This window comes from Lytechinus variegatus, chromosome 8 (genome assembly GCF_018143015.1).
Source record: "Lytechinus variegatus isolate NC3 chromosome 8, Lvar_3.0, whole genome shotgun sequence".
NCBI lineage: Eukaryota > Metazoa > Echinodermata > Echinoidea > Temnopleuroida > Toxopneustidae > Lytechinus > Lytechinus variegatus.
Genome location: NC_054747.1, coordinates 16,835,921 through 16,862,659, shown reverse-complemented (window position 1 = coordinate 16,862,659; position 26,739 = coordinate 16,835,921). Strand labels below are relative to the sequence as shown.

At 37.2% G+C, this 26,739-nt stretch overlaps 1 protein-coding gene across 1 annotated transcript in view; it reads right to left on the bottom strand.

Moving 5' to 3' along the window:
* The window catches only part of LOC121419519, a 147,499-nt gene that overhangs the window by 107,763 nt on the left and 12,997 nt on the right, over nt 1-26,739 (bottom strand). Inside the window, exons 2-9 of the mRNA XM_041613974.1 lie at nt 14,102-14,348; nt 12,842-12,898; nt 11,393-11,422; nt 9,961-10,073; nt 9,012-9,082; nt 8,260-8,468; nt 6,129-6,182; nt 3,179-3,292 (exon numbers count right to left, since the gene is read on the bottom strand). Of these exons, the coding sequence (XP_041469908.1) occupies nt 3,179-3,292; nt 6,129-6,182; nt 8,260-8,468; nt 9,012-9,082; nt 9,961-10,073; nt 11,393-11,422; nt 12,842-12,898; nt 14,102-14,348 (895 nt within the window). The remainder of the gene's footprint in view (nt 1-3,178; nt 3,293-6,128; nt 6,183-8,259; nt 8,469-9,011; nt 9,083-9,960; nt 10,074-11,392; nt 11,423-12,841; nt 12,899-14,101; nt 14,349-26,739) is intronic.

Genomic DNA, 26,739 nt, shown 5'->3' with positions numbered 1-26,739 from the left:
GGCCATCTGTTTTGAGGAGTTTTTAAACATTTTTCTTCTTCATTTCTCCACATACACAGACGGCTCGCTATCGTGGAGACACCATTAGGGGTTAACAATGCAAAATCCCCGACGGGGCTCGATTTTTGTCTTTATTTCATAAAAATAAGAACTGTACCAAATTCCACAGGTTGGTGGACATGAGCTTAAAAATTCAAATTCAATATTTTCTTGAATTTTTTAATACTTTAAGTCCTTCAAACATGACAGTTTCAGGAACAATAAATAAAAAGTTTATTTTCATATGTATACTTTGGAAAAAAAAATGGTCAAAAGTTGTGTCTTCCATTCTGTACCAAAATACAAGAAAAATAGTGTGAAATACACCATATTACCATTTTGTATTGCAACAACATACCACTTTATATATTTCTGAAGTTTAGAAGAGTCAAATTACTTAAAATACACAACAGATTTTCAAGTAAATTTGTAGTACTCATTTAAAAATGAACATTGCAACCTGCTCAGGTGATGTAACGTGAGTAACCGAAAAAACTGACTTTGTTTTCTGAGAGAAAAATTCTTCCCAGTTAATTGGTGGGATTTTGAATTCTCTTCCTTCAAACAATCTTTGACACAGTGATGACTATCAAAATCATTAAAAAGTACAATTTTTTAATAAAAATGATGAAAAAAAACTGTAACGTGAGTAACTTTGTAACGTGAGTAACCATCATGTAATGTGAGTAACCAGTAAAAATTATTCAGTTAGGTAACCTTTTCTGTGGGATGTCAAGTTTTAAGTCTCATGGTGAGTTGTGAAGTTATTTTTGATTAATTAAAAGCAAAATGAGGGTACACCTCTTTGATATGACTCTTTGTTCATCAAAATATCAGTGGTCGTACAATCACACAAAAAATTGAATATCAGTAGAAGTATTCACAATGCGAGAGTGCATAAGTAAGACTTGGTTTCGATTAACCAAACTTTTAAAGAGTGTTCGAACAACACATTAAATGCCCTTTACCTGTAACCCTATCTAGGCCGGGGTATTTTGGGAGTTGATATGGCCCGGGGGGGGGGGGGGGGCCTCCCAAGCCCCCCTTGAGATCTCGGCCATTGGCTGCACGATCACGCCAAAAATTTGCGCGCAGGTTGTCTTGGACATAATCTACAATACTATACAGTAATCTATTTCATGCAAATTGGTATTAAGCGATTATGCTAATTCATGCATAATTAGTAAGCGAAATCATACTTTTCCCTCCTACTCCCCAATAAAGCTCCAATTGTTACAATTTTTGGTATAGAATCTCTTTTTGATGTTCCTAGCAATGAATTTTACACACATTATTGAATTTTTAATGACATGAGTGTTGTTAACCATACATGGACAAAATGTAACGTGAGTAACCGTAACGTGAGTAACCATATTATCTGCACCCCAAGTAAAAACCATGTGTTCTTTATTTTTTTAATTATATACAAAGTTTGTCTCCCTAATATACTTCTTTGAAATGGATATAATCAACTTTCATAAAAGCCTCAAGTGTATGAGGAGACTTTTCACTTATGCCGACTTTTCATTTTGTGCATGTCCAAATCATGTAACGTGAGTAACCGACACATTTCAAAGATTTGCCAGGAGCATAATAAAATTGCTCAAGTTTTGTTTTTATACAAAGGATAGTCAGACTGAGTACTTTGTTGTGATAAGGAGATGTTTAGTTCCTATCAATAATAATGGAGTTACAGCTCCAAGTATGAGTCAAGGTGTCTCCAAATGTAACGTAACCGTGGAATAGCCCAAGATTATTATTCTGTTTTTGCCTGATATGCACCAAAACGGGGAAATATAAACTTCAAAGGGGGAAAAAACAGTGACTTACTTCGGCAGTTGCTCAACTTCACTTGTTTTATCCAAACTTAATACATAACCTATATGGCCATTGAGTCCCCTGTACAGATTGACCTAGAACTTCGGTCTCTGTATTTTGGTGAGTGGAACCAATGGAGTTCAGCGGAACAACCAACATAACAGAGACCAAAGCTTTTGGTCTAGCTTTTTAAACACAAAACATACATATATACATATATATATATATATACCTCCAAAAGTAAATAAACCCTAAACATGCACATGCTAATCCTTTGATCTCTGAACCAAAAGGCAAATGTTAAACTTAATGGCTATACTTCCAAGGCAATGATTTCAAATATATATATATATATATATATATATTATTCTCACTCTAACCGAATGCCCTCCGAAATATTAAGACCGGAGCCAAAGTAGTGTCACCGACAATCGATCAGTTGATAAAACAACTTTTTCGGCTCACCGAAACGCATCGTTCAGTACCGGTGCTGTGCCACAATCAACACCGCACATCGCCCGAGACTTTCCGTACAATCTTTCTCACGCACTCGTACCTCGCTGATGTTGTTGGAGGCACACGGCCACGGTGTTGAAAATCCGCATGACATCTTATCTCTTTAGAATCCTCGGGAATGAATTAAATCACAGTCGTTTCTTATACCGTTTGGTGGATGACACCGGAGATTTTCAAGGGGCAGGCCTACCACACATGTTAGCTATTCGCTAACTTTCATTCCCGGCTTTCATTCAACCTTCGATGAGGATAGGCAACACGGCATCAACTCGGACTCGCGATCATACCGTTTACAACGAGCCAATGTTGCCAATCTCTTCCCTGTTCCAGATTCTAAGAAAGCTTGAGAGTTGAGACCTCACTTTATTTAGGATGGATATATAACTTTCGGCGGGTTTTTCCGGGTTTTTTTGTCGGCTACCCCGGCTTTGACACTTCGGCCCTATAGCAGTAGCTTTAAGGAGGGAAGTACTTAAAAATAATCTTTGCACGCTGAATTATTATTATCATTTTTTTTTTGGGGGGGGGGAATAATATATAATGAAAATTAATTGTTTCTATTTTATTTTTTTTTATTCAAGATTTCCATATTGCACCATTAATTGATCCTTATTATTATAATATATCTGTTATCCAAGAAATAATTGACCATTATTAGCTTATCTAAAAAAAAAGGGTAGGGGAAAAAACTAATTTTAACGATTGTTGAATTTAACTTTACGAATGTGCAACATCAGCGCGTAAAGGGTTATATTTCTAGCTAATTGGAGGAAGCGGGAAAGGGGTGGTGGGGTCTAAAACATACCGCACAGTTGCTCATCCTCCCCAGTCGAACATTGCTCCTCATTATCACACCTTAACGATTGAGTGATGCATGTGCCGTCGTTGCAGCGGAAAAATCCTTCGTTGCAAGCTTCTCCTGTCAAGGGAAATGTTAACATAGGAATTGGCAATATTATACATGTATAGACCTCGTGATAACGATGAACTTGATCATGATTGAGGATGGACATGCATGATGATATATGAGTGATGATGATGATGATGACAGTGGTGATAATGAGGAGGATAAGGAGGATATGTGATCGATGGTGTTGACGCTGCTGCTGACGATGATGATGATGATGATGATGATGGTGATGATGATGATGGTGATGATGATGATGACAATGATGATGATGACAATGATGATGATGATAATGATAATGACAATGATTTATGGTGGTATAGCAGCAGCGAAGATAATGGTACATGGTGGTGCATGGTGATGATGGTGATGATTATGACAATAATGGAGATAATGATACTAGTAAAATAACAATGATAGCATCATAGTAGTATATATATGAAGATAAAAATAATAAAATCAAGTAATGCTAACACAAACTCATGATCATGATTACATAATCATGACATATCATAGGGCTACATACCGTCATCATCGTCATGATAATAATCAATTAAAGGGGAATCCAGCCTTGGCCATAAAATGTTGTGTTGGGAAGGAGAAAAATAAATTAAACAGAATGGTGAAAGTTTGAAAGAAATTGGACAAGCAATAAGAAAGTTATAGCTGCTTTAAAATTGAGATCACTAATACTATGTAGATTTCAAATTGGCAACTGGGTAAGTAAATTATGACAAGGGGCAAGGACAACTTTCCCATAGGCCATGTACTTTATTATCAGGGATTTGTGGTTTTCTCCTAATTACCCATTCCCCTGGGGCATTAATCTAAACATAACCCATGTAGTATATTGTTTTATGTCCTCATGAAAGAAAAATATAATTTGAAATAAAACTTTTGGGAAAAATGACATTTTAGCCATAATATGTATTGGAGTACATGGAAGAGTAGTCCTTGCCTTACATCACTATGACATCCCATATGTGGCCAATTTGAAATCTCCATGGGTATAGTGATTACCAATATTTACAACTTTTAAAAATTCATATCTTTCTTTTTGTTTGTCCAATATTGTTCAAACTTTCACCTATCAACTTGTCTGATTTTTCTTTTCCTTATAAAAACAAGTTTTTATTTGGGTTGGATTCCCCTTTAATCTTGTTATCCTCATCATTCATATCGGTAATATAGGTCTCACTTTGCAATAATGGCACTAGTGGAAAACCAGATTACTACACCACTATTTCTCTTGTACTTGTTTGAAATATGAAGTGCTTACGTTCCTGTACTTGCAACAAAAATCAAGGTTTGATTACTCTAGTCTTTATCATAACCTATTGTAATTTTATGAAAACGTCCTTATACTGTCATATACAGTGCGTATCAAAAAAGAGTTTACACTTAGAAAAAAATCCTGTAAACATGGTAAAATTCTATATTTGTAATATCCTGAAGATTTTTCCACGTTTTAACATTGGTACAGGTCCCTTTAAGCAAATGACAATATAACTGCCGATAAAAAATTCCGCTTGAGTGACCACCACTTACTTTTGAAAAGTCAGTGAAAATTGATTTGCGCAGAGCCTTGAAATATTTTTGCGAATAAAAGTAGACCTTAATCATGAAGAACACGTGGTATTTAGCTAGTTAAATTGATTTGAAGATATCTTTTACCTATTGTAAATTGTTTCCTTGTCCAAAACACTTTGAAGAGTGCCTTGCGCCCCACCCCTTTCCCCCACACATCGAGGCCATCGTGACGATATTTGCTTTACGCTGAGCTGTGATTTACATCAAGTGGCTTAGGCTTGATTTTCACTTTGTTAATCATTGTCAAGCTTGGGGAAAGTGTGGAGAAACAAGTATTAAATGAAAAAAAAATTGTAAACCCACTTTAAATGATAAAAATTTAGTCAAAAAATGCTGGAGATGTCTGATATAAACTTTTGTTCATATTCAGTTATGTCCTGAGATCCAGCTGGCACAAAAAGGGTAAATGTTGTGCTTACTAGTGTTGTGCTTACTAGGTGTTGAAATTTCAATTTGGGTGGCAAAATTGTTACAAAATGCTTGAATGTATCCATTTTATTTCTATTGACTAAAAGTGCAAGGGATATGTATGAGAAATGTTTCGGAGGGTAAGTTTGATTTCGCCTTTTCCCCTTCACAGAGCGTGAAAACGAGCATTTCTGCGCAAACAGATTTCTGCGAGCTTTACAAAAATGGACAGTGCTCACTCAAGTGTAACATTCTATCAAAACTTTTACTCTCGTTGGATAGATGAGACCAAAACCCAAGATTATATGTGAAAAAAATACCCATATGTTTTATATTTTTTAATTCCCAGGGCTTTTTCAAAGTGTAAACTTTTTTTTGATACGCACTGTATATATTAAAAAATAGATATTCTACATTTCACATAGTACAGTGCAAGGTAGACATCACGCTCTCTCACTTGCATCGGGCCTACTGCCCAGGGGCCCGTTCTCCTAATAACAAATTTGCAATAATGCAGTTTAAAGCTAATAAAAGTCATTTCAATTGATGTTAAAGATATTGTCCTATTGTTACAATGTCTAGTCTTTATGCATATATGGAACGGGACCCAGGATTTGCATATATAACTACTTTGAGAAAATAAATGATACTTTTAATGGGCATGTTTTAATTTCACACCCGATTCTGATCGAAATAACCAATTTATTGGTCGTTCTATTATTTGCTTTATATTCAGATTAATTTTCTTTTGCGGAATTGCCCTTCAATTATGAAAATTATTTGAAAACTTTGTTTATTTGCGGCATTTAGAGACGAGCTATTGAGATAATGTCGAAACAGTAATACATACCAGGCGTGATGGTATCTGGTAGATTCGTGCCACCGGCTGTTACTGGAACAGATACTATCATGAAAAGAAAGAAAAAGAATCTTCTTTGAGAATTTCGAATTTAATGTCGGAAATGCTTGTGCAAATACATATAATGTAAATAATTGAATTGAAAATATGAATATGAAATTATTTATTGCTCTTCATTGAAATTGAGCACTCTTGGAAATCTCAACTAGTATAATACCAAGAGGATATATATATATATAGGCCTATATATATATAGACCTATATATATATATACATATATATATATATATATATATATATATATATATAAATGTGTGAAGCTATACATGTACAACAGCTTTGGCAACTCTTTTATTTAAATATTGCAAAGAAATGGATGAAGAGAACAATGGTAGACGTAGCTTAAATCAAGGTTCCCCAGAGCTATCTACCCTTTGGAAAAATTGGTTATGCCGAAAAAATGTCTCCGCCGGGAATCGAACCCGGGCCCCCAGCTTTGAACGCCGGTGCCTTAACCACTAGACCACAGAGACGGGCCAGTGGCCAGTGGCAGTATACTTTCTCACATATGTGTACTGTATCGAAGCAATAGCTTTGATCCAGCTGAGGCATGACGGCTTGTCATTGTTCAAAACCCACCTTCACCCGACAAAGGTAATTGGTATAGTGTCGAAAATCTGTCTTTCTGACGGTCAATCGGATCTCGGTCGGCCTAGCCACTGGCCCGTCTCTGTGGTCTAGTGGTTAAGGCACCGGCGTTCAAAGCTGGGGGCCCGGGTTCGATTCCCGGCGGAGACATTTTTTCGGCATAACCAATTTTTCCAAAGGGTAGATAGCTCTGGGGAACCTTGATTTAAGCTACGTCTACCATTGTTCTCTTCATCCATTTCTTTGCAATATATATATATATATATATATATATATATATATATATAGTATAGTAATAGGGTGGAGCGAGTTGCTTAGATTTTAGTTGTACAGACTGTTTCCCCCTGAGGGTGCTGATGAACCCTCAGGGGGAAACAGTCTGTACAACTAAAATGTAAGCAACTCGCTCCACCCTATATTACTATACTACGTGAAGCTCCTATACGTACATGCAGTTGAGCACTTTTCAGTAACTGCAGTTTTGTGTAGTCATATATGTATATATATATATATACATATACAATAGTCATAGGTATAAGGTAATGATTTTTAGCTGCAACAAAGTTCAAAGTTTATTCGGATGAAAACCACAGTTTTGATGTAACACTTCTTCTTCAGGGGTAGACGAACAGCCCAAGAACCCTGAATAAGACATCTCCAAATGTTTTGGAGGGTATGGAGGCCACAAAGACCACCGAGAAATCGGCCAAGAATTGTGAAGAACCAGGAACCTCAAGGGCCATTCATATACCAAAAATCCACTGAAAACGGATTCGTGGTCTTTCAATAGTCTGCTATGCAGACTCTGAATGGCTCGCTTTATGGTGGGATCTCAGCGCGCGCTGATTTTCGCAAACCAGCTTGAAAGGGCGAGCGAAGCGATCCATTTCAGAGTCTGCTATGCAGACTCCTTGAATCAGCTGTGGTACACATACTGCAGATGTGGGTCTACATTTGTAGACTAGTCTTTCAGGGGTGTTTCAGTGGCTTTGTTCCCTCTGGAATGGGGGATACCAAGACCTAATAAGCTATCTTCCAAAATTTACAAATTCTTTTTTTTACAAAATAGATCAATTAGATTTCAGGGATAAAAAAGGAATTCTCTAAACAGTGATTTAAAGGGTACTTCGAATTACATTTCATTCAAAAATAAATTAAAGAGCACAATACTTGCCGCCACTTAATTATTCAAATTATGTTGAATGATTCTAATTATTTCTTTAATGTTATTTAATTCTTGAGTTTTCGTTTGAGTTTATGGTTATATTTCTATCGTTATCTATTATATATATATTTTTGGTATCGAATGTAATTGTATTTTCATTGTATTTCATTATTTTGTATGTCGAGGGTTGCTTGTTTACAAGTTTTTAACGTTTTTATGTACTACGTTGTTTATTTATGTTATTGTAACTTGATTTTATCTTATACCAAGTAAATGTTAATCTGAATCTTAATCTGAACCAAGAATTACCCTCTGAAATTTCAACTTGGACATCTGTCGATCCAAGGTTGTCATTGTTGGACAGTGATTGCATAACAGCGTCGTTGGTGGCGTCAGACACCTGATTCGCTATTTCAAGCTGAACGTCAAATGCTGATGAGGAGTCTCCAGTTCCAGGTAAGGCCGTCGCGACGTCACCAGAAACTACGATTTCTGCAACCACGACAATACTCCCAGGACTAGAGGGAATAGGAAAATGATGATCATTTGTTAATGGGGTCATAATATGAAAACGCGATGGCAACATAAGTAGCCGTTTAAAACCATTTTCTTGGTGCTTTACTTTGGTCTGCATGCATGGCTGCAGTAGACCTATACAGGCATCCCCTGTGGAAAAATTGATGCCTTCCGTACATTAAACTACTGCTAAAACTGCTGCTGATTTTACAACTGGTACTACTAGTACCATTTCTACTACCAGTACTTCTACTTCTATTTCTACTATATAGCCCTACTGCTACTATTACTACTACTACTGCTGCTGCTGCTGCTGCTATACTATCACTACTACTAATACCTCTAATCATAAATTGTGTAATATAAATTATATATTAATTCCTTGAAATGCTTGTGCACTGCAAGGCCACCAGACAAAAGCCGGGTAATAATGTGATATCCACTACAAGAACTATTTACTGTTATTATAATAATACTTATTATTATCATCATTATATTATCATTATTATTATTATCATAAATTATTAAAGAGAGTACGTATTTACCTTAAACTTGTCACAGTAACATTGTTTACGAAGTCGCCAATCATATTGTCATTCTGTAGTCCGTTCATCATCTTAAAAAAAGAAGAATTAAATTTAATATTGTGACCCGTAAAAGGAATACAAAATTTACCCGGACATATACAGATAGCCTTATCCATCGCATGAAGTGATAGCAGACGGTTAGAAAATAATTAATTAGTAAACTCTGCCTATTATTCCAATTAGTACGCCATGTAATTAATATATGAATGCTAGTTCTTGATGAATAAATTAGAATTTTATATCCGTTTAAATGCTTTGTTGATTTATACGACAAATATGTATCATTCATTCATGCGTGTGGAGCGTTGTGGCCCAGTGGATTAGTCTCCGGACTTTGAAACAGAGGGTCGTGGGTTCGAATCCGAGCCATGGCGTAATTTCCCTCGGCAATAAATTCATCCACATTGTGCTGCACTCGACCCAGGTGAGGTAAATGGGTACCCGGTAGGATTTATTCCTTGAACGCTTTAGCGCCTGTTAATATGGCGGCTCAGCTAAAGTCGGGGTATTATGATACCAGGTTTCAAAGCGCAGTTGAGCATATGCACATAGTAACTGCGCTATATTAATGGACATATTATTATTATTATTCTTATGCAGGAAAGGACACAGAAATGAGTGATGTATTCCCTCTGTAAAGTATTCTTCGAAAATGAGGATATGAACAACAGAGGAAATTGGAAAAAAAGTGAATGGAGCAAAACGACCCCCCCCCCCTTAAAATAGAGACGTGTTAATCGGTACCATTTCTGGTTAAAAGAAAATAATTTCATTCCTTAGCTGTGACCCTTTCAAGGGGCCGCGGAACCGGGGGGGGGGGGGAGGGGCTGAAGCACTCAGCCCCAACTTTAAAAACCCTTCGGCGGCCCCTGCTCTCTACCTCCCCCCACTGTAGGTACAAGATTACCTCAGCTTCCGTCTTGCTCGCAAACTCCATATATTCAGTAGACGAGGGGTCACTAAACTCTGGAATGAATACTATTCCATTCAGGGTGGCAGACACTTTGACGTTCACATCGCCTGGGATTGATGAGATTAAATGAGAATAATAAATCCGATATAATTGAATATTAAGAGTGAAATATGATCATAGTAATAATTAATCGACATTTATAATGCGTCTTCTATATAGCACCATCAAAGCCAAACTGGAAAGGGATAAAGCACTCTAAAAACAGAGTAAAAATTACCACAATATTGGGTAGAAAGGGAAAATGCATATTTGCTGTTTTTTTCCCCAAATATTGGGCAAAAATGCACGTTTATTATACGGTACATCTTTTTACCAAACAAACATGAATGTTCCCATGATTTTACCCAATATTGGATAAACTTTTTTTTAGAGTATGACAACTTGGCACACATGTGCAAACAGGTAAATGGTTGCCCGGCAGCTTCGTATACTTTCCGTTTAATCTCCCCTTACATTGTTTAATCTCAGACTTTTTACAACTAGTTCGTCTCCTAAACTATTTTGTATAAACTACCATTCAGCCAATATAATGCTCAGGTTGCACGGGCCCAATCACAGCTGGCAGGCAAAAGATATTCATTCGAGCCAACCCATTGCTCTATTTTTAAATTTGATATTGCTGATTGACAAAAATGAATGAATATGACTGACAATCTAACACTGATTGTAGGGAGGGTACCTACTGAACAAATTGGAAAGATATTTCACCACTATGGAACTATATTTTTACTGCCGGAAGAATTAGGGCCATTTTACTGTCTTAAGTGATGAATTTGTTGTTGTTGTTGTTAGCTTGGGTTTTGAGGCGCGTGTCATTCAGATATGAATATTTACGCCTTTTTTGATCCCGTCGTTTGTAGTCTTCATAAATGCTGATTTATTTTTGTGTAGTCTTCATAAATGCTGATTTATTTTTAAATTGAGCCGGTCGAGGTACCCTTTTCTGGTAAGATATGGAATGTCAGACATTTATCCTATCCACTGGTAGTAAACGTTCAACCCTCGAATTTCCTCCTTCTTTTTATGAATTATTTTTTAAGTGCCACTTTAACACACGAGTTTATGGGAAATGAATTAGGCTTGTGAACCCCTCAGTAATATGCTCCACAGTGGCTCGTATTCTAAACTCTGGTTCAATACAAGCTCTAGCTGGTCTAACGTGATTGTGGTTGTGGACTCAGAGACAAACACCTAAAACCATAACAGAGGAGGTTCGAATTCTCATCTCATCTGATAGGTAAATTGCCAATTCGTTTATTGCCAACTGGTCCACTCACCACATGGTCTACTTTCATTTAGTCTAAAGTGTATTTTCTAAGAAGTATACCAACTGCTTATAAACATTATAGACCAAGTGAATACTTACCAACTACTACTCCCGGAATGACGGTTGGAGCTAGGTAGAAAAAAGAAAAATACGAAGAAAAGCATTTTTAAAACGAACTAAAAATATAAAGTGATCATTTACGGTTACGGGAAAGAGAGGGGAGAGGACGAGGGGGGGGGGGGGGGGTGGGGGCTAAGTGTACTTGGCGTTATATTTCTGAATGCATGCGCTTGCTAATCTGAATAATATGCCTTTCCTTGAACTATGGAGGTTGGTGTAACCAGGAAGGTGTGAGGGTGTGTGTACATGCTTATAGAGATGAGTAGAACTAGGATTTTTTTTTTAATAAATAGAAAAAAAACCTTTGTTAAACAATTCAAGTTTTCAGAGTGCGAGGATGTGCATGTGGATGTTGGTAGTGTGGGATATGGAAAATGCAAAGGGGAACAGAATGAATGGAGCATTTAGTGGCGTGAATAGTGTGCGCGTGTGTGTGTGTCTGTGGGAAGCGTCAATACGAGTAAATGGCTTTCGTATTCTCTGAGCGGGTCTGTGTGTGTGGGTGAGGACTGATGCCTTCGTAATGTGATTTTAGAATGCCTCATGGGTCTTAGTGGTGTGTGTGTGTTTGTTTGTGAGGGCTTATATAAGAGTAATACGCGTTCTCGAGGGGAGTGAGGAGTGGGTGTGGGTTAATTAGACCGAGGCGGGGTTATGTGATTTTGCAATGGAACATTTACAACGGGCCTTGGACATGGGTGCAACGTGTTTGTTTCTATGGGCCTAGACCAGTATAGAGATTTGTGTTCTTCAGAGGAGCTAGTGGGCACTATCTATAGTGGGTGTGGGTGTGGGTGAACACAGAAAAGTGATCTTCAATGCAACAGTAATAACGAATCTTAGAGCATGAATGTGTTTCATTATGTGGGCCAGTATACCAATATGGGTTTTTTCGTTCTTTAGAGGGGTAAAGAGTGTGTGAGGGAGTGGGTGTGTGTATGTGGGTGAAGACCAGATGGGGTTCTGTGCATGATTTTACAATGTAACTTTTACCATGGGGGTCTTAGTACATGGACATATGCGTGTGTGTTTTTGTTTCTATCGAGCTACTAACTTTTCATGAGGTGTGGGTGTGGGTGGATACTGAGGTGTGTTATTATAATGTAGTAAGCCCATAAGGGTTTAAGTACGTACATATGGGATTTTATATGTTTGTTTCCCTGGACCTTACTTATACCAGTATCAGTATGGGGATTTGAACAGCATGTGAGGGTGTAGGTGTGGGTTAGGTAAAGATCGAGGCGGGATAACATTTACCACCGGTCTTATGGGCATGGGTGTGTTCGTTTGTTTATTCACATGGGCATGTATACAAATAAACGAATTTGAGTTCTCGATTTGGATTAAATAGAAGGTGTGTGTGGGTGTGTGTGTGTGTGTGTGTGTGTGTGAAGATCAAGCCGGGTTGGGGTGAATTATCACATTTACCTGGAGTTGTTGTTGATCTTGGTGGCGCCTTTGTTGTGGGCCCTGCTATTTCTGGACCTGTGAAGGTGAGGGAAGAATTCAATTCAATTCATTTATTTGACATCCTTTAAAAACATACAAACATATGTACAAGTATACAAGAACAACAAATGAATAAAAGAATTTAGATTACAGTATAAGCAACAAAAAAATGGTAGAAATATAAAAGAAATGAAAATAAAATAAAATGTGATAACAATAAGTTATAATAACTATTATATAGGGTATTTGTATAACGCACACTTCCTTCTTTTACTGTTTTAGGCGCTCAAGAATCTTCTATATTACCCCGGACTAGCTGGGATATCGATTCCGGTGCTAACATCTTTTTGATGAATTGCGTATTTCCTGTCGGTACATTACTTTGGTTGAGTGAAGCACCTGGTTCAATTTCTTGCTGAAGGAAAATTACGCCGTGGCTGAGGTTCGAACCCACGACCCTCTATTTCAAAGTCCGGAGACTAATCCATAGGGCCAATATGTCTTACGGGCGTAAAGTTGTTCTGTTTAAGAGAAATATCATCTATGATGCGACTTTTCCAACGATTTAATATTTTCATGAATTTGTTACAATTCGAACTTTTTTTTTTGCTTTTTAGCCATTATTATCTATTAGACAATTTCATATCACAAATTATGCATTGATTTTACAATACTGATAAATTACACGTGAATCGAAAATTGATTCTCAGAGATTAACACAAGGTTGCCAGGGAAGGAGAGAGCCAACTTAATCAATTAACACTTTGCAGGTTTGTAGTCACCCTTTTCAACAGAGTTTAGCACCATGGGAATCATACTTAAAAAGTCTACATAGGAGCGTAGGCTGGTTCAGGCATCGGGAGGTGCACGTCCTGGAGAGGTTAAAGTAAATTGGAATGGGTGTGCACATCTTGGGGAGGTGGAACTAAAGTTTGAAAAATCAGCTGTTGAAAACAGAAGGAGTACAATTTTTGTTTAACTTTGCTTTTGCTTGTTAGTGTCCATCCCTCTGCCTAAGCGGGAGGGTGCACCCCTAGCCTAAGCCCTTGTTCAATATGATAAGTGTCTGATACCCAATGAGAAAAGATAGCAAGAGAGGGAGAGCAACTTGTTAAAAAATTCACAAATTTTGAAAGGAAAGTGCTAGTTTTACAAGGACTTTTACATGGAAAGTCACGTTTTGACAAACGAAGCAGTATTTCTTTCAAGAAGTAAATTGGATGATAAGTCACCACTCACCAAGGAAAATGACAAGGCAGATGATTGCGACAACGATGACGACTACGACTGCAACCACGATGAATCCCTTTAGCAGGGACTTCGTCAGCGACTTTTTCTTCCTACTTTCTGGGTGGAAGATCTCTTCCCCTATGGTGCTCGTGTCCGCATCGTCGGGCTGACGGAAAACGTTCCCCCCTTTCTCAACAGCGGGGTCGTACGTCTCGAGCTCAATGTCTCCGATGATAGGATTGACGTCATTCACGTCCTGTGACGTAACAAAAGAAAAATAATGAACATAATTGCCACTTGGTCTTCGCTCTTTCAATTAAATCAAGATCGGCTGTGAATATTGGCCAACCGAATATTTGACCCTATCATCCCTATAGAGATTAGTTATTCTTAAATCTATTACAAAAAAAAGACAGAAGAGGAAGAGGACGTAAAAGAAAATGTTGGCTTGGAAATAATTAGGAAATGACAGGCAGAAAGATCAATGAATGCTGTGAGATAGCACTGGACAGAAAAGATGGAAAAACCAAGACATCCAGCCTATTTAAAGAGAAGTAAGAGCGGTAAGGTAAAAGGATATAAATCTGAATCAAATGTTCGGTTGGTTACTTCTCCTAGCTGAGCTGGATAATTTGAAATCGTCGTAAATTTAGAGAGTACGCCCAGCCTACTTTTTTTCATACAATCTCATCCAAATGACGTGAACAATATATATACAAACACATGCCGCATATAATGTTGAAAGGTGTGCGTTTTAAGTGGAAGTCATAAGTCATAAAGATGAAAATTAAGTTACATGTGTACAATATATACAATTTGGAGGTCATCGGCAGAGACACGGTGCTCATTTTATCCAGAGATGGGGGGGGGGTATCTGCTAAGAAGAGCAGATTTAAAATTATTTTGTTACATAAAGCCAGACTCTATTTGAAACTACTGCAAATTAATTCGAAGTTTCGAATAACATGGTAGCTAGATTCTTATTTTTTTAATCTTTTTACTCGACCTCGTGGAATGTGATGAATGTGCATGAAATGAAACATTTTTTTCTAATGTTCTTTTGTTGTGTTTAATAAAAAGCATCATCGAAATAAAAAAATGAATCTATTCAACTTAATGTCACAATAATTTGTTGGGAAGGATAGTAAGATTATGGCGAGTGAAATTAGAACTTATTGCTTATTAAAGGTCAAGTCCACCTCAGAAAAATGTTGATTTGAATCAATAGAGGAAAATCAGACAAACACAATGCTAAAAATTTCATCAAAATCGGATGTAAAATAAGAAAGTTATGACATTGCAAAGTTTCGCTTATTTTTAACAAAATAGTTATATGAACGAGCCAGTTACATCCAAATGAGAGAGTCGATGATGTCACTCACTCACTATTTCTTTTGTTTTTTTATTGTTTGAATTATACAATGTTTCAATTTTTACGAATTTGACGATTAGGACCTCCTTGCCTGAAGCACAAAATGTTAAAATAATGGAATTCCACGTGTTCAGGGAGGAATGAAACTTCATTTCACATGACAATGACGAGAAAATCAAAATATTTCATATTTCAAACAATAAAAAACAAAAGAAATAGTGAGTGAATGACATCATCGACTCTCTCATTTGGATGTAGCTGGCTCGTTCATATAGCTGTTTTTGCGAAATGAAGCGAAATTTTGAAATGTCATAACTTTCTTATTTTACATCCGATTTTGATGAAATTTTCAGTGTTATGCTTGTTGAATTTTTCTCTTTTTATTCAAATCAAGTTTTTGTTGGGGTGGACTTGTCCTTTAAGAGTTCAATCGATATAAAGACAACCACCAACAGTTTTTTTTGGCGTGGTTTAAATTGTAAACAAAGTCCACGATTGTGTTTGACTCTCTATGGTTGATGGCGTTGATGACAATGACAAAGAGAGGATAATGGGGGAAAAAACAAGACAGTATAAGTTACAGGCACAGAGCAGTACAAGTCTACAACGAAAAAAGTAACGGAGTTGAAGCGCAAAAACTGTGGGTATTTTTTTCGTATTTGTTCATTGGCTTATGACACGTATGATGGAAGCTCCCCGGTATCATCTGCCCCCCCCCCCAATTTTTATTTCTCTCTCTTCTTCTTTTTTCTCTCTTCCTCCTCCTTCTCTCTCTCCTACTCGCCCTTCTCTCTTTCTCTCTCTCTCCCTTTCACTCTCGATCAGCCAATCGTGTATCCTCTTATCGCCAGGGATGATTTAAGCATCATTGGGAATATATAGTGGCGCCTCTTTACAAAGTTCCCGTAATCTACATGACTGTATAACCCTCGGAGGCGTAACGGCATATTATACTTTTTTTTTACAATCGTTTAGGAGATTATTGACAATGGCAGTGAACTTATTAACCGCATTTCTCTTTTGTTTGTAATTTTCATAATCCGCCCATTCAGTTATTATATATACATGTATGTATATGAGCCAATGTATATAATGGAGGCAAAACTTAACCAGAGGAAGTTAGTGTGAACTTGTGAACAGTTTTGTAAATTTCTATAGAACCCCCAATCCATGCATATTCTTAACGATTCCATTATTTATAATTGCTGCTTGTGCCTTTTTAGAACTTTTTAATTCCATTCCTCTCATATTAATCATAATAATCAAATAATGAATATGATTATCTAAACATTATGATGATAATCACATTGTCTAACTGTCATTTAGTCCACATACCATTTGGTATAATTGGAATAAGTATTTGTTGGGCGAAATGAATGAAAATAACTAGACCAAACGGTTAAGATACGAAATGGTAATAGACTAACTGGTGATTAGCCGAAGTGATGATTGGACCAAATGCTTAATGGACAAAATGGTTGTTAGACGAAATGTTGATGGACGTAATGGCATTAGACTAAATGAAGGTAGACCATGTGATGAGTTGACCACTTGGCAATAGACGTATTGGCAATTTACTTCCCTTTATATGACCGGACCTATATAATTGGGAGTATGTGCATTAGTATATTGGGAGAACAATGTTCCTATCATCTTTCTAGCAACGGAATAGCAGCAAAATAATTGAAAAATGAAATAACCAATAATCTTTCAACTTTTCTTGAGATTTTTTTCTTGAGCATGTTAAGTGTTAACATCTAACAAAAAGGAAGATACTTGATACTTGATGGAGTAATCTCTTCGGCAGCTCATACAGGAAGCTATACTGGGATGATGAATAAAGTGAGCCACTGGAAGGAGTGTCATGAAGTGCAGAAATGGTTATTGATAGCCGAGTGCAAGTAAAAATCAAGCTATTGGCCTTAAATCATTTGGGATCCAACAGGGGGCTGCATCATTCTGATGGCAGGGAGAGCAGCCTCCTTGAAACTGGACATTACCATTGTGTTTACAGCTGAGCTGGGTAGGTTGTCCCAGTTCTTTTAATTGTTCTTGGATAGGAGAAGAACTTGAAGGGGTCGATTGTGGCCTCACGTATGATGTACTTCAAGTTGTGATCAAGTTGTGAAAAATGGGATTTGCAGTATAGAACAACCTTGAACACTAAACAAAAGAAGCAAATACAGGAGAGCTATTCAGGATCAGCTCATTCTTTCAATATGTTTGCTTCCCCACTGAGAGCAAATAGAAGAAAGGAAAAAATAACGAGTGAAAAGGAATTATACAAATAATTCGATCAATACATTATTGAATAATGGGAACATGGTCCAATGACACAATGTTCACCAGGGCCCATCTTACAAAGAGTTGTCATTGATCCGATCCACATCAAGTATATGGAAATCCATCAACGTCATATTTTTTTATTTAGAAAAATTGCACAATCTCCTTCGTAAACAAAAAGAATCACATTGAAACTTCAAGCGAACAATGAATGTAGGAATATACATCACTTCTAGAAAATATTTTGAACGAACATGTATTTTAGATGTTGTCGTTGCTGGCTTTTCATAGTTGTGGTTAATTGGATCAATCGTATCTCTTTGTAAAACAGTGCCCAGAACTGCTGTTCTATAAAAAGATGCAAAGCTGTCGATATATCGTACATTTCTTGGTATTGTAGTATTTAGTGATATCCATCAGTAGAATTTGGGAAATTTATTTGGAGGGGGTTTTGACAGCAAGGTTACAGGAAAAAATCCATCTTGCCGCCATTTTACCAAATTACTGATCCTCCCGATAAATAACAAGCGCCAAGAATAGAAATGCGACAATGTATTTTGTTTGTTTTTAATATACATAATGCTTGAACTGATGTAATATCTTCTACATAATGTCATGTAATTATTACACAAAAAATATGTAGACATAACGCGTTTTTTTTTTTCAAACAAATATCATATCCGGGTACTTAAAACTTGACGTTGGAATAGCTCGAATATTCGCCAGATAATACTGTGCTCTGACTACAAACTTTATTTTTCAGTGAACACTACTGTTTGAACAAGAATATCAAGTTAGATTTAATAAATATTGACTATTAAACAAACCTGTAACATGGAAAAGGGTTAGATTCCAACATTCACGATACAGTGAGTGCATGTCATGCGGCGGTATGCAAATGAGTGAAATAATGATGTCATATACGAAATATATCTTGTTTTGGTGCATTTTATCACATCACTGTTTATATTCGCCATGGTACAGGTATATATCATCTTTATGGTAGCTTCATTTGTAAGCTTTATAGTTTAACCGCTTTATAGTTTAACCGTAGAAAATGATAGTCTGTTTTTAATTGAATAATATACATAAAATTACGTCATAAAAGTTTCTTTACCACCATATCAATTCTCATTGACAGATTCTTTGTAAACTGAAGTGAGAATGTCAGTTTATATCACATTTTTAAACACTTTTGTTACAAAGCCATGGTATTAATGTAAATTTGATTTTCAATTTAAAAAGTCGATTTTGTCGATGTGGAGCGTTGTGGCCCAGTGGATTAGTCTTCGGACTTTGAAACAGAGGGTCGTGGGTTCGAATCCCAGCCATGGCGTAATTTCCTTCAGCAAGAAATTTATCCACACTGTGCTGCACTCAACCCAGGTGAGATGAATGGGTACCCGGTAGGAAGAAATTCCTTGAATGCTTTGAGCGCCTAGGCAGCCCAGCTAAAGCCGGGTAATGATAATAGCACGGCCCGCTGGGAGAACAGTTTTCGGAACTGAAGCGGCTTCCCTGGGTAGATATACCTATATTATTATTTTTTTTTGCTCGCTTGCGTCGGTCGTGCGCGACTATTGACACATTTCCTCCATACACCGTGCTGTGCCCCCAATAACTTTGGACTCATCATGCCACTGTTGGCAATGATATCAAATCGGGTATAATAATGACACTTAATATCAAATATAGGCATATGCTGTAATTATATGCAACGTTTATCATAGCGCTTTTAAGCGTTATGATAACGCCACGCTAGCAAACATTGTATTAAAATACAATTTTTTAAGCGCAGCATATACTGTGTTATCACTGCCTTTTAGCACTGCCACTCTGCTCGGGTGTTTGGGAATTCAAGGAATGTCCTCCTACCTGGTACCCATTTTCTACACCTGGGTGGGGAGTGGCAGATATAGACAAATGCCTTGCCAAAGGATGCAAGTGTTGTCGTATGAGGTATTCGAACCCCGGATCTTGTGTTTCAAACTCCGGCGACTTATCCACTGAGCCAGAGTACTCTACAAACTGACAAGACGATTCGCATGATATATGTACTTGTTTGTCACTTGTTTTGACATGACAGTTTTTCTTTCTGTATTTTACGGTATGTTGCTTCCTATTGTGATGTATGATTATGAATACGCGAACATGAAAAAGTACATGACCTTTGTATATAAACAGGAATCATACTCATCCCACGCAGGCAAACAAACCCTTACCCACAAAAAATGGCGCGAGTTTTCGGGAAACAATTACATATATTAATTCCTTGTGCCATGTTTTTTTCGATCATTTGAATGTGCCTCTAGATGATATTATATCAAAATTTATTATTATTCAAAACATAGATACATAACAATACTATACTAATACTACTACTACTACTACTACTACTACTACTACTACTACTACTACTACTACTACTACTACTACTACTACTACTATTACTACTACTACTACTACTACTACTACTACTATTACTACTACTACTACTACTACTACTATTACTACTACTACTACTACTACTACTACTATTACAACTACTACTACTACCACTACTACTACTACTACTACTACTACTACTACTACTACTACTACTACTACTACTACTACTACTACTACTACTACTACTACTACTACTACTACTACTACTACTACTACTACTATTACTACTACTACATTCTAAAAAATTGAAGTGCTAATTCAGCTCTTAAAGAGCGTGTATAGTGACTCGTTCAAATTTGAACTAGACAAATCAGCACTCCGAAGTGCAGTCACTATACACGCTCTTTAAGAGCTGAATTAGCACTTCATTTTTTAGAGTGTACTACTACTACTACTACTACTACTAATCATAATAATAATAATGATCAGAATCATAATGATAATAGTAATAATAATAATATGTCCGTTGTCAGTAGATAAGCCGCCATATTATAAGGCGCTAAAGCGTTCAAGGGATATATATACACGACACAAAGATCCAAGAACCAAAATGAACATGTTTACAAAATTTACAACATTATCGTAGATGAAAAGTAATAGCAACAACTAAAACAGACTAAAGATCATCGAACAAAAAACATACATAAATGCATTCAACGCGAAAACTATTTTAAATCTATTAACCATGCTTGTGTATGTTGTAAGTAAGGACAAGGGATGTTTGTATTTGCACTGAAGTGTCTTTGATCGTGGTTTAAAAGCGTTGTATTTTTTGTCTTTGTACTGTATTACAAGCGCCTTTCAGTTCATGTAATCATACGCGTATTAACACTCGCAAGAATCAAATCTCCAAACGAAAACAGAAAATAAAGGGAATATACATGGTGGGTAATCCCCCACCCCCAATAATGGGCAAATACACGTTGGAAGGGTCAATTTCCACGTAATCATTGTTGCGTAAAATTTACAAAATGTTCTCATTTCCCCAAACATTAGGTAAACTTTTTAGAATGAAAATTCAAGCAAAATGTCGGTTCAGGGCGCGTACAAAGGATTTATTCTATTTCTTATCTTTGCAAGAATTAAGCCGAAAAATTATCATACACATGTTATTGATAGAGAAAGTATACGTTCAATTTTCTCTAATTTAACAGATAAGATATCTTATCTCAGCTTGCTTCTTTCGTTCAAATCCGCCTCGGTCTGGCGTCGTTTAATTGGCAAGGTGTTAATCCACAATTTGCCACTCTCGACCCAGGTGCTAAATGTTTACCCGGTAGGATGTGAAAGTAATTGTAGATTGTCCAGTACCGTGTACGCATCACCACAGGCGACTGACTGGAATACTCCCCAGGGAGTGGGAATGACTGATTAAATCTAATGACTGGGGTAATAACATATGTAAAGCGCTTAGACACGTCGTTCTGATGTATTAAGCGCTAGCAAAAAAATGTGGTGTTAACCGGTGTACATAGAGGACAACAACCAGTTATTTTACACCGTTGTTAAATTGGTGGTGTTAGTTTTACACCTGTAGGTGTTATTACAACACCATTGGTAGTTACATTTACACTCTTTGGTGTTATATTCAATCTTTAGGGTGTAATTTTAACATCTCAGGGTGTGATCCTCTATTAACACCAATTGTTGTCAGTTTTAACACCACAGTTTTTACAGTGTGTAAAAGCGGATTATTATCATTATTATTATCATCATCATTATTTTATTATCATTGTTATTATTAGCTTCTTGGAAATCTCCTCGGAGATAAAAGCTTGTCCCATCATTTCCACACTGTGCAAGTACTTGAAATTTGTATTTTGAGGCGCAGTTGTCATGGTTGTGAAGCACGCAACAATCGTGATAACATCATCACAGTTGGATTTTCAGTTTTCACATACCCGAAATTGAAAAAAAAAATCAAATACAAATATTTTTGCTCATAACTGTCACGTGGCATGACATGAAATGTTCATAGTCCCCTGCGACCCAGGGTAGTGCTATCTTCGTATGACGTTTTATTTGCCAGAGTTCTATCAAACGCTATATCTAAGCTGAAAAAAAAACATTCGAAGGGTGTAATGATCATGATGATAAAGGAACTCATGTTCTATCACGTGCCGCATATTATGTTCTTTGAAAATGAATTATGACAGTTTTGAGAAATGGAGGTGATGAAATTTGAGAGAGATGAAAGAAGACAGATAGTACGAGACAGTGGGTGTGTCATTGTGTGTGTGTTTATGTGTGTCAGAGAGAGGGAGAAAAAAAAAACTAAGGCACATAAACGAAAATGTGAACTTTTGTGTGTGGGCCGAGGGTGGGGTGAAATCTTGTGTGTGTGAACAGGTTTGCCCCTTTGATATTAAGGGGGGATGTGGTTGAATTTGAGGGGCTCTTTCTGACAAGCAAATATATAACAAAGGCTATCACATCAACCCCGCACCCAGTGGCGGACCGTGACCCCGAGGAGACAAAGCATTGGGGGGGGGGGCACGGCATTGTTCACAAAAAATGCAGTGCCCCCCAATGCTTTGTCTCCTCCGGGTCACGGTCCGCTACTTCCCACACCCTTAAAAAGCAGTCTCCCCCCTTTAAAATGTTTTACTCCAAATATGGAGCATATTTCAATCAGCTGTACAATTTCAACCTCCCTCATACTGTGTTTATGTTCACGTGTTCACAAGCCACGGCGTGTTTCATTTCAGCAAGAAATTACCCACACTATGCTGCACTCAACCCAGGTGAGGTAAATGGGTACCGGCAGTAAGCCATTCCTAATAAAAAGCTGTCGCAGTGCGAACCGGAATCGGCAGACGAGCTCAGCCGGGGTAATATACGAGCGCCTGAAGCACCTAGCTAGGTGAATACGTGCGTCATTATTATGTCATATTTTGTACGGTACGTGGCTTAATGAAATTTCGTTAAATCTATAGAAAAAAATTATACACCCCTTACCCACAGCTTTCATCATAGTTATATAATAATAGACTCATCTTATAGGCATATTTAATCCAAACAAAAATTCTCTTTGTCGTTAATACCTGTATCTTAATAACCCCCGCTCCCTACGAATTACAGTGTAATATTTACCAATATAATTTATGATTTAATTTTGTTTTCTAATTTATTGTTTATTATGTTGAATATATATTGAATTGTCAGTCGCATTGAGCATTCATTGGAGTTGATTATGTGCGCATTATAAATATATTGTTTTTGTTATCATAATTATCAGTAGTAGTATTATTTGCAATCATTAGGGCAAGTGGGAAGTTCAGTCATAATATTTATTTCAATGTATCCTCGTACATCCTGATATTAGAAATATTTTTATATTTATCCAGGGTAGCCGCTTCAGTTAGTAAAAAATTGTTCTTTCATTGACTATATGAATCGGCCGGGGATCGAACCGACGACCACCCATTTAAGTGGTGCACGCTCTATCACTAGGCCACCATGGATCACACTAGAAATGACCCTTGTCCGACTCCCTCCTCCCCACCATAGGAGGTTAATTAACCAGTTTAATCAAAGGATGTATATACTAATAGTGATGATAATACACAGATGTAAAGGTATATGAATGATACTAAAAAGCGTTCTCTGTTTAGTTTTTCCTCTTTTTGGCATATAGCTTACATATTGATATTGGGCGAAAACTTTACTGAATAATGGTTACACAGTATATTATGTGTGTGTTTAATCAACCGTTTTCGGATGTGTATCCGTCAGTTATGTTACTTGACATCAAGGACTGACTTTTAACACCATGCAAAGTGGCGGAAATCTCTCCCAAAAGGTAGGGGGACAAGGGGCTGGAAATTTTGACAAGCAAAAAAAGGGTTATCACCTCAAATTTAAGGTCATTTTGAAGATTTTGAATGATGTACTTCTTTTCATCATAAACATGATAAAATACAAAAAGTAGGACATTTGATATTGTGTCCCCCTACTATTTTGAGTGGGGGGAGGGGGCACGTCCCACTGCCCCTAGGATTTCGGCCCATGACCATGCACCATCCGAAAGATGTGACCATGGGGGCATTTCATCATCATTTTCCTCCGATAAGTCACATATCTAACAACTATTCCCTTGATTTTGATTGGCTGAGAAGCACTGTTACTTTGGTAACTGTTGGATAAAACAGGACTTGTCGGATAAAACAGGACTTGTCGGATAACACGTAATTTTTAGGAAACGTTCCTTATAGGGCTGAGACCTCTGCAATTCGTAACTTCACCCATGCAGCTTGCATTAGAGGCGCACGCCACGACCCCCAGTGTGGCGTCACAGCTAGCTTTTTGTCCAAGCTCCACTGATAAAACTGTGTTTTCTCTGATCCGCCTCAGACTTTACACAGCGAGTGCCCTTGAAAAAGAGCTAGGTAATAGCGAGAAAATGGAAAATGAGACTGGTCAACTGTTGGCTCTGTTTGGTTACAGATTAATGCCAGTTGTGGTGGAGATTTCAAAACATAGTGTCTGCATGTATAGAATCTTGACGATATTGTGTAATTGCTAAGAAATTAGCTAAATAGGCACGATATATTCCGGCAAATTGTGCTTATCGTGTCGATGATCTTCATGATTTCAAGATTTCACAAAATCAAATTTAAATTTGCGTAACTATTCCAAGTCTAGTTTTTGCATGATAAAGTTACAAACTACCGTGGTTTACAGAATCTCTCAATATATGAGAGCTTACATTGCGTAAAAAGTGAAGAAAAAAAAAGAAATGAGAATTGCAATCTTAAAGAGTGTATAAAATCGATATAATGATGAAACCGATAAGAGTCATGAAAATGACTCATTTTCAGATCATTTTTTTCAAAAATTTGAGCTCGCGCTTCGCGCTCGCATTACTGATGCATTACCTATAAGCTCTTAGTCTTGTAAAAATAAAGTTTTATAAAATTATACTTAAAACTTCGATCTACTACCCCTCCTCTACTGCCATACAGACTTGGGTTCAGAGCAAAAAAGGCCCCAAGAAAAAAAATCACGACCAAGAAAGGAGGAAAGAAAGAATTGAAAGGGAAACGGTGAAGATTTTCTTAAGGGTTAAGTTTAAGTTTTTTAAAGTATCATTTCAAAATCTATCACAAAATTATATTTTGCATTAAAATTGTGTAACTTTTTTGCTCGCACGCTTGCGGTTTTTTTAATTATGCATTTTGCCTTTTATTTCATGTCTTTGCCCTGAGAATGTTAGACCGGTGAGGCCACTCCCCCCCCCCCCTTCAAACTAAATGAAAAAAAAAAATCCCTCACAGAGAACAACATTTGTGTCAGTCATCCCCCAACGATGAACACAAATGAACACCCATGGCAACTAGTTTGTGGGGAAGACGGGAATTTTAGTCATTAACGAAGTATGCGGATGTCTGACCATAAAACATAATCTGTTCAAAGGCAGCTGATAATTCATATCGAACCTATAATTCGAGCGATCCAAAAATAATTCATAGGCTCAGTAAACAATACTAGAATTTACCAATGCATTACCGAAATGAATTTAACAGGGGGAAATGAGACGTTCATTGGATTAAGTACGATGTACTATGCCTGAATAAATTGCGAGAGAGAGAAGCGAGCAAGTGAAATATCACGTTTATTCTGTATGATCCTATGATATTCTGCCATGGATTTAACTCGTAGTCGAATCGATCATATCAAACGGGAAGACGACAAGAACACACTTGTGGAAATCTTGAGTTTGGGGAAGTCCTTTCCAGGACCAACATGCATTTGCCTAAGAAAGATGCATGGTGTTCCGTGAAACCTACTACACCATATTAAACGGGTTCATAGAGACAAAAACATTACCATAGGACCATATCTTTAGCGTGGCTGTTATTATACCTACCTACAGCTCTCCCGCAATTCAAGGAATATTATTACATCACCCGGGTCTCGTGCGGCAAATCTAGATTGGTGTCTTGTCATATGGTATTGGTACTGCGGTAGGATGTGAACCCGGTCCACGTGATTCAATGACTGACGCTTAGGCAATGGATCCATTCTAGTTGTATATCTCATGTCACAAGGAATCAATAATTAAGTGCACTTATTGACATTTTTTCAATTGTTATTGACTTATTTATTTATGTTTTAAGATACTGTATACAACATACACAAATGTCATTTTTCACATAAATCTGATATAAACACATGCTTAAACGATACGCCTATTTCCTATCAAATTCAACGCCGAGAAAAATTTTGAATGAAGGGGTCAAGACGATGGAGATGGTGGTAGTGGTGTTAATGATAAAGATGATGATGGTGGTGGCGATGATGAGGATAATGATGATGATGGCCATGATAATGATGATGATGGTGATGTTGCTGATGATGGAGATGGTGGTGATGACGATGATGCTGGTGGTGGCAATGATGATGGTCATGATAATGATGATGATGATGATGGTGGTGGTGGTGATGATGATGATGATGATGGTGGTGGTGATGATGATGGTAATGATGGTGGTGGTTATCGTGGTGATGATGATGACGGTGGTGGTGGTGGTGATGGTGCGTG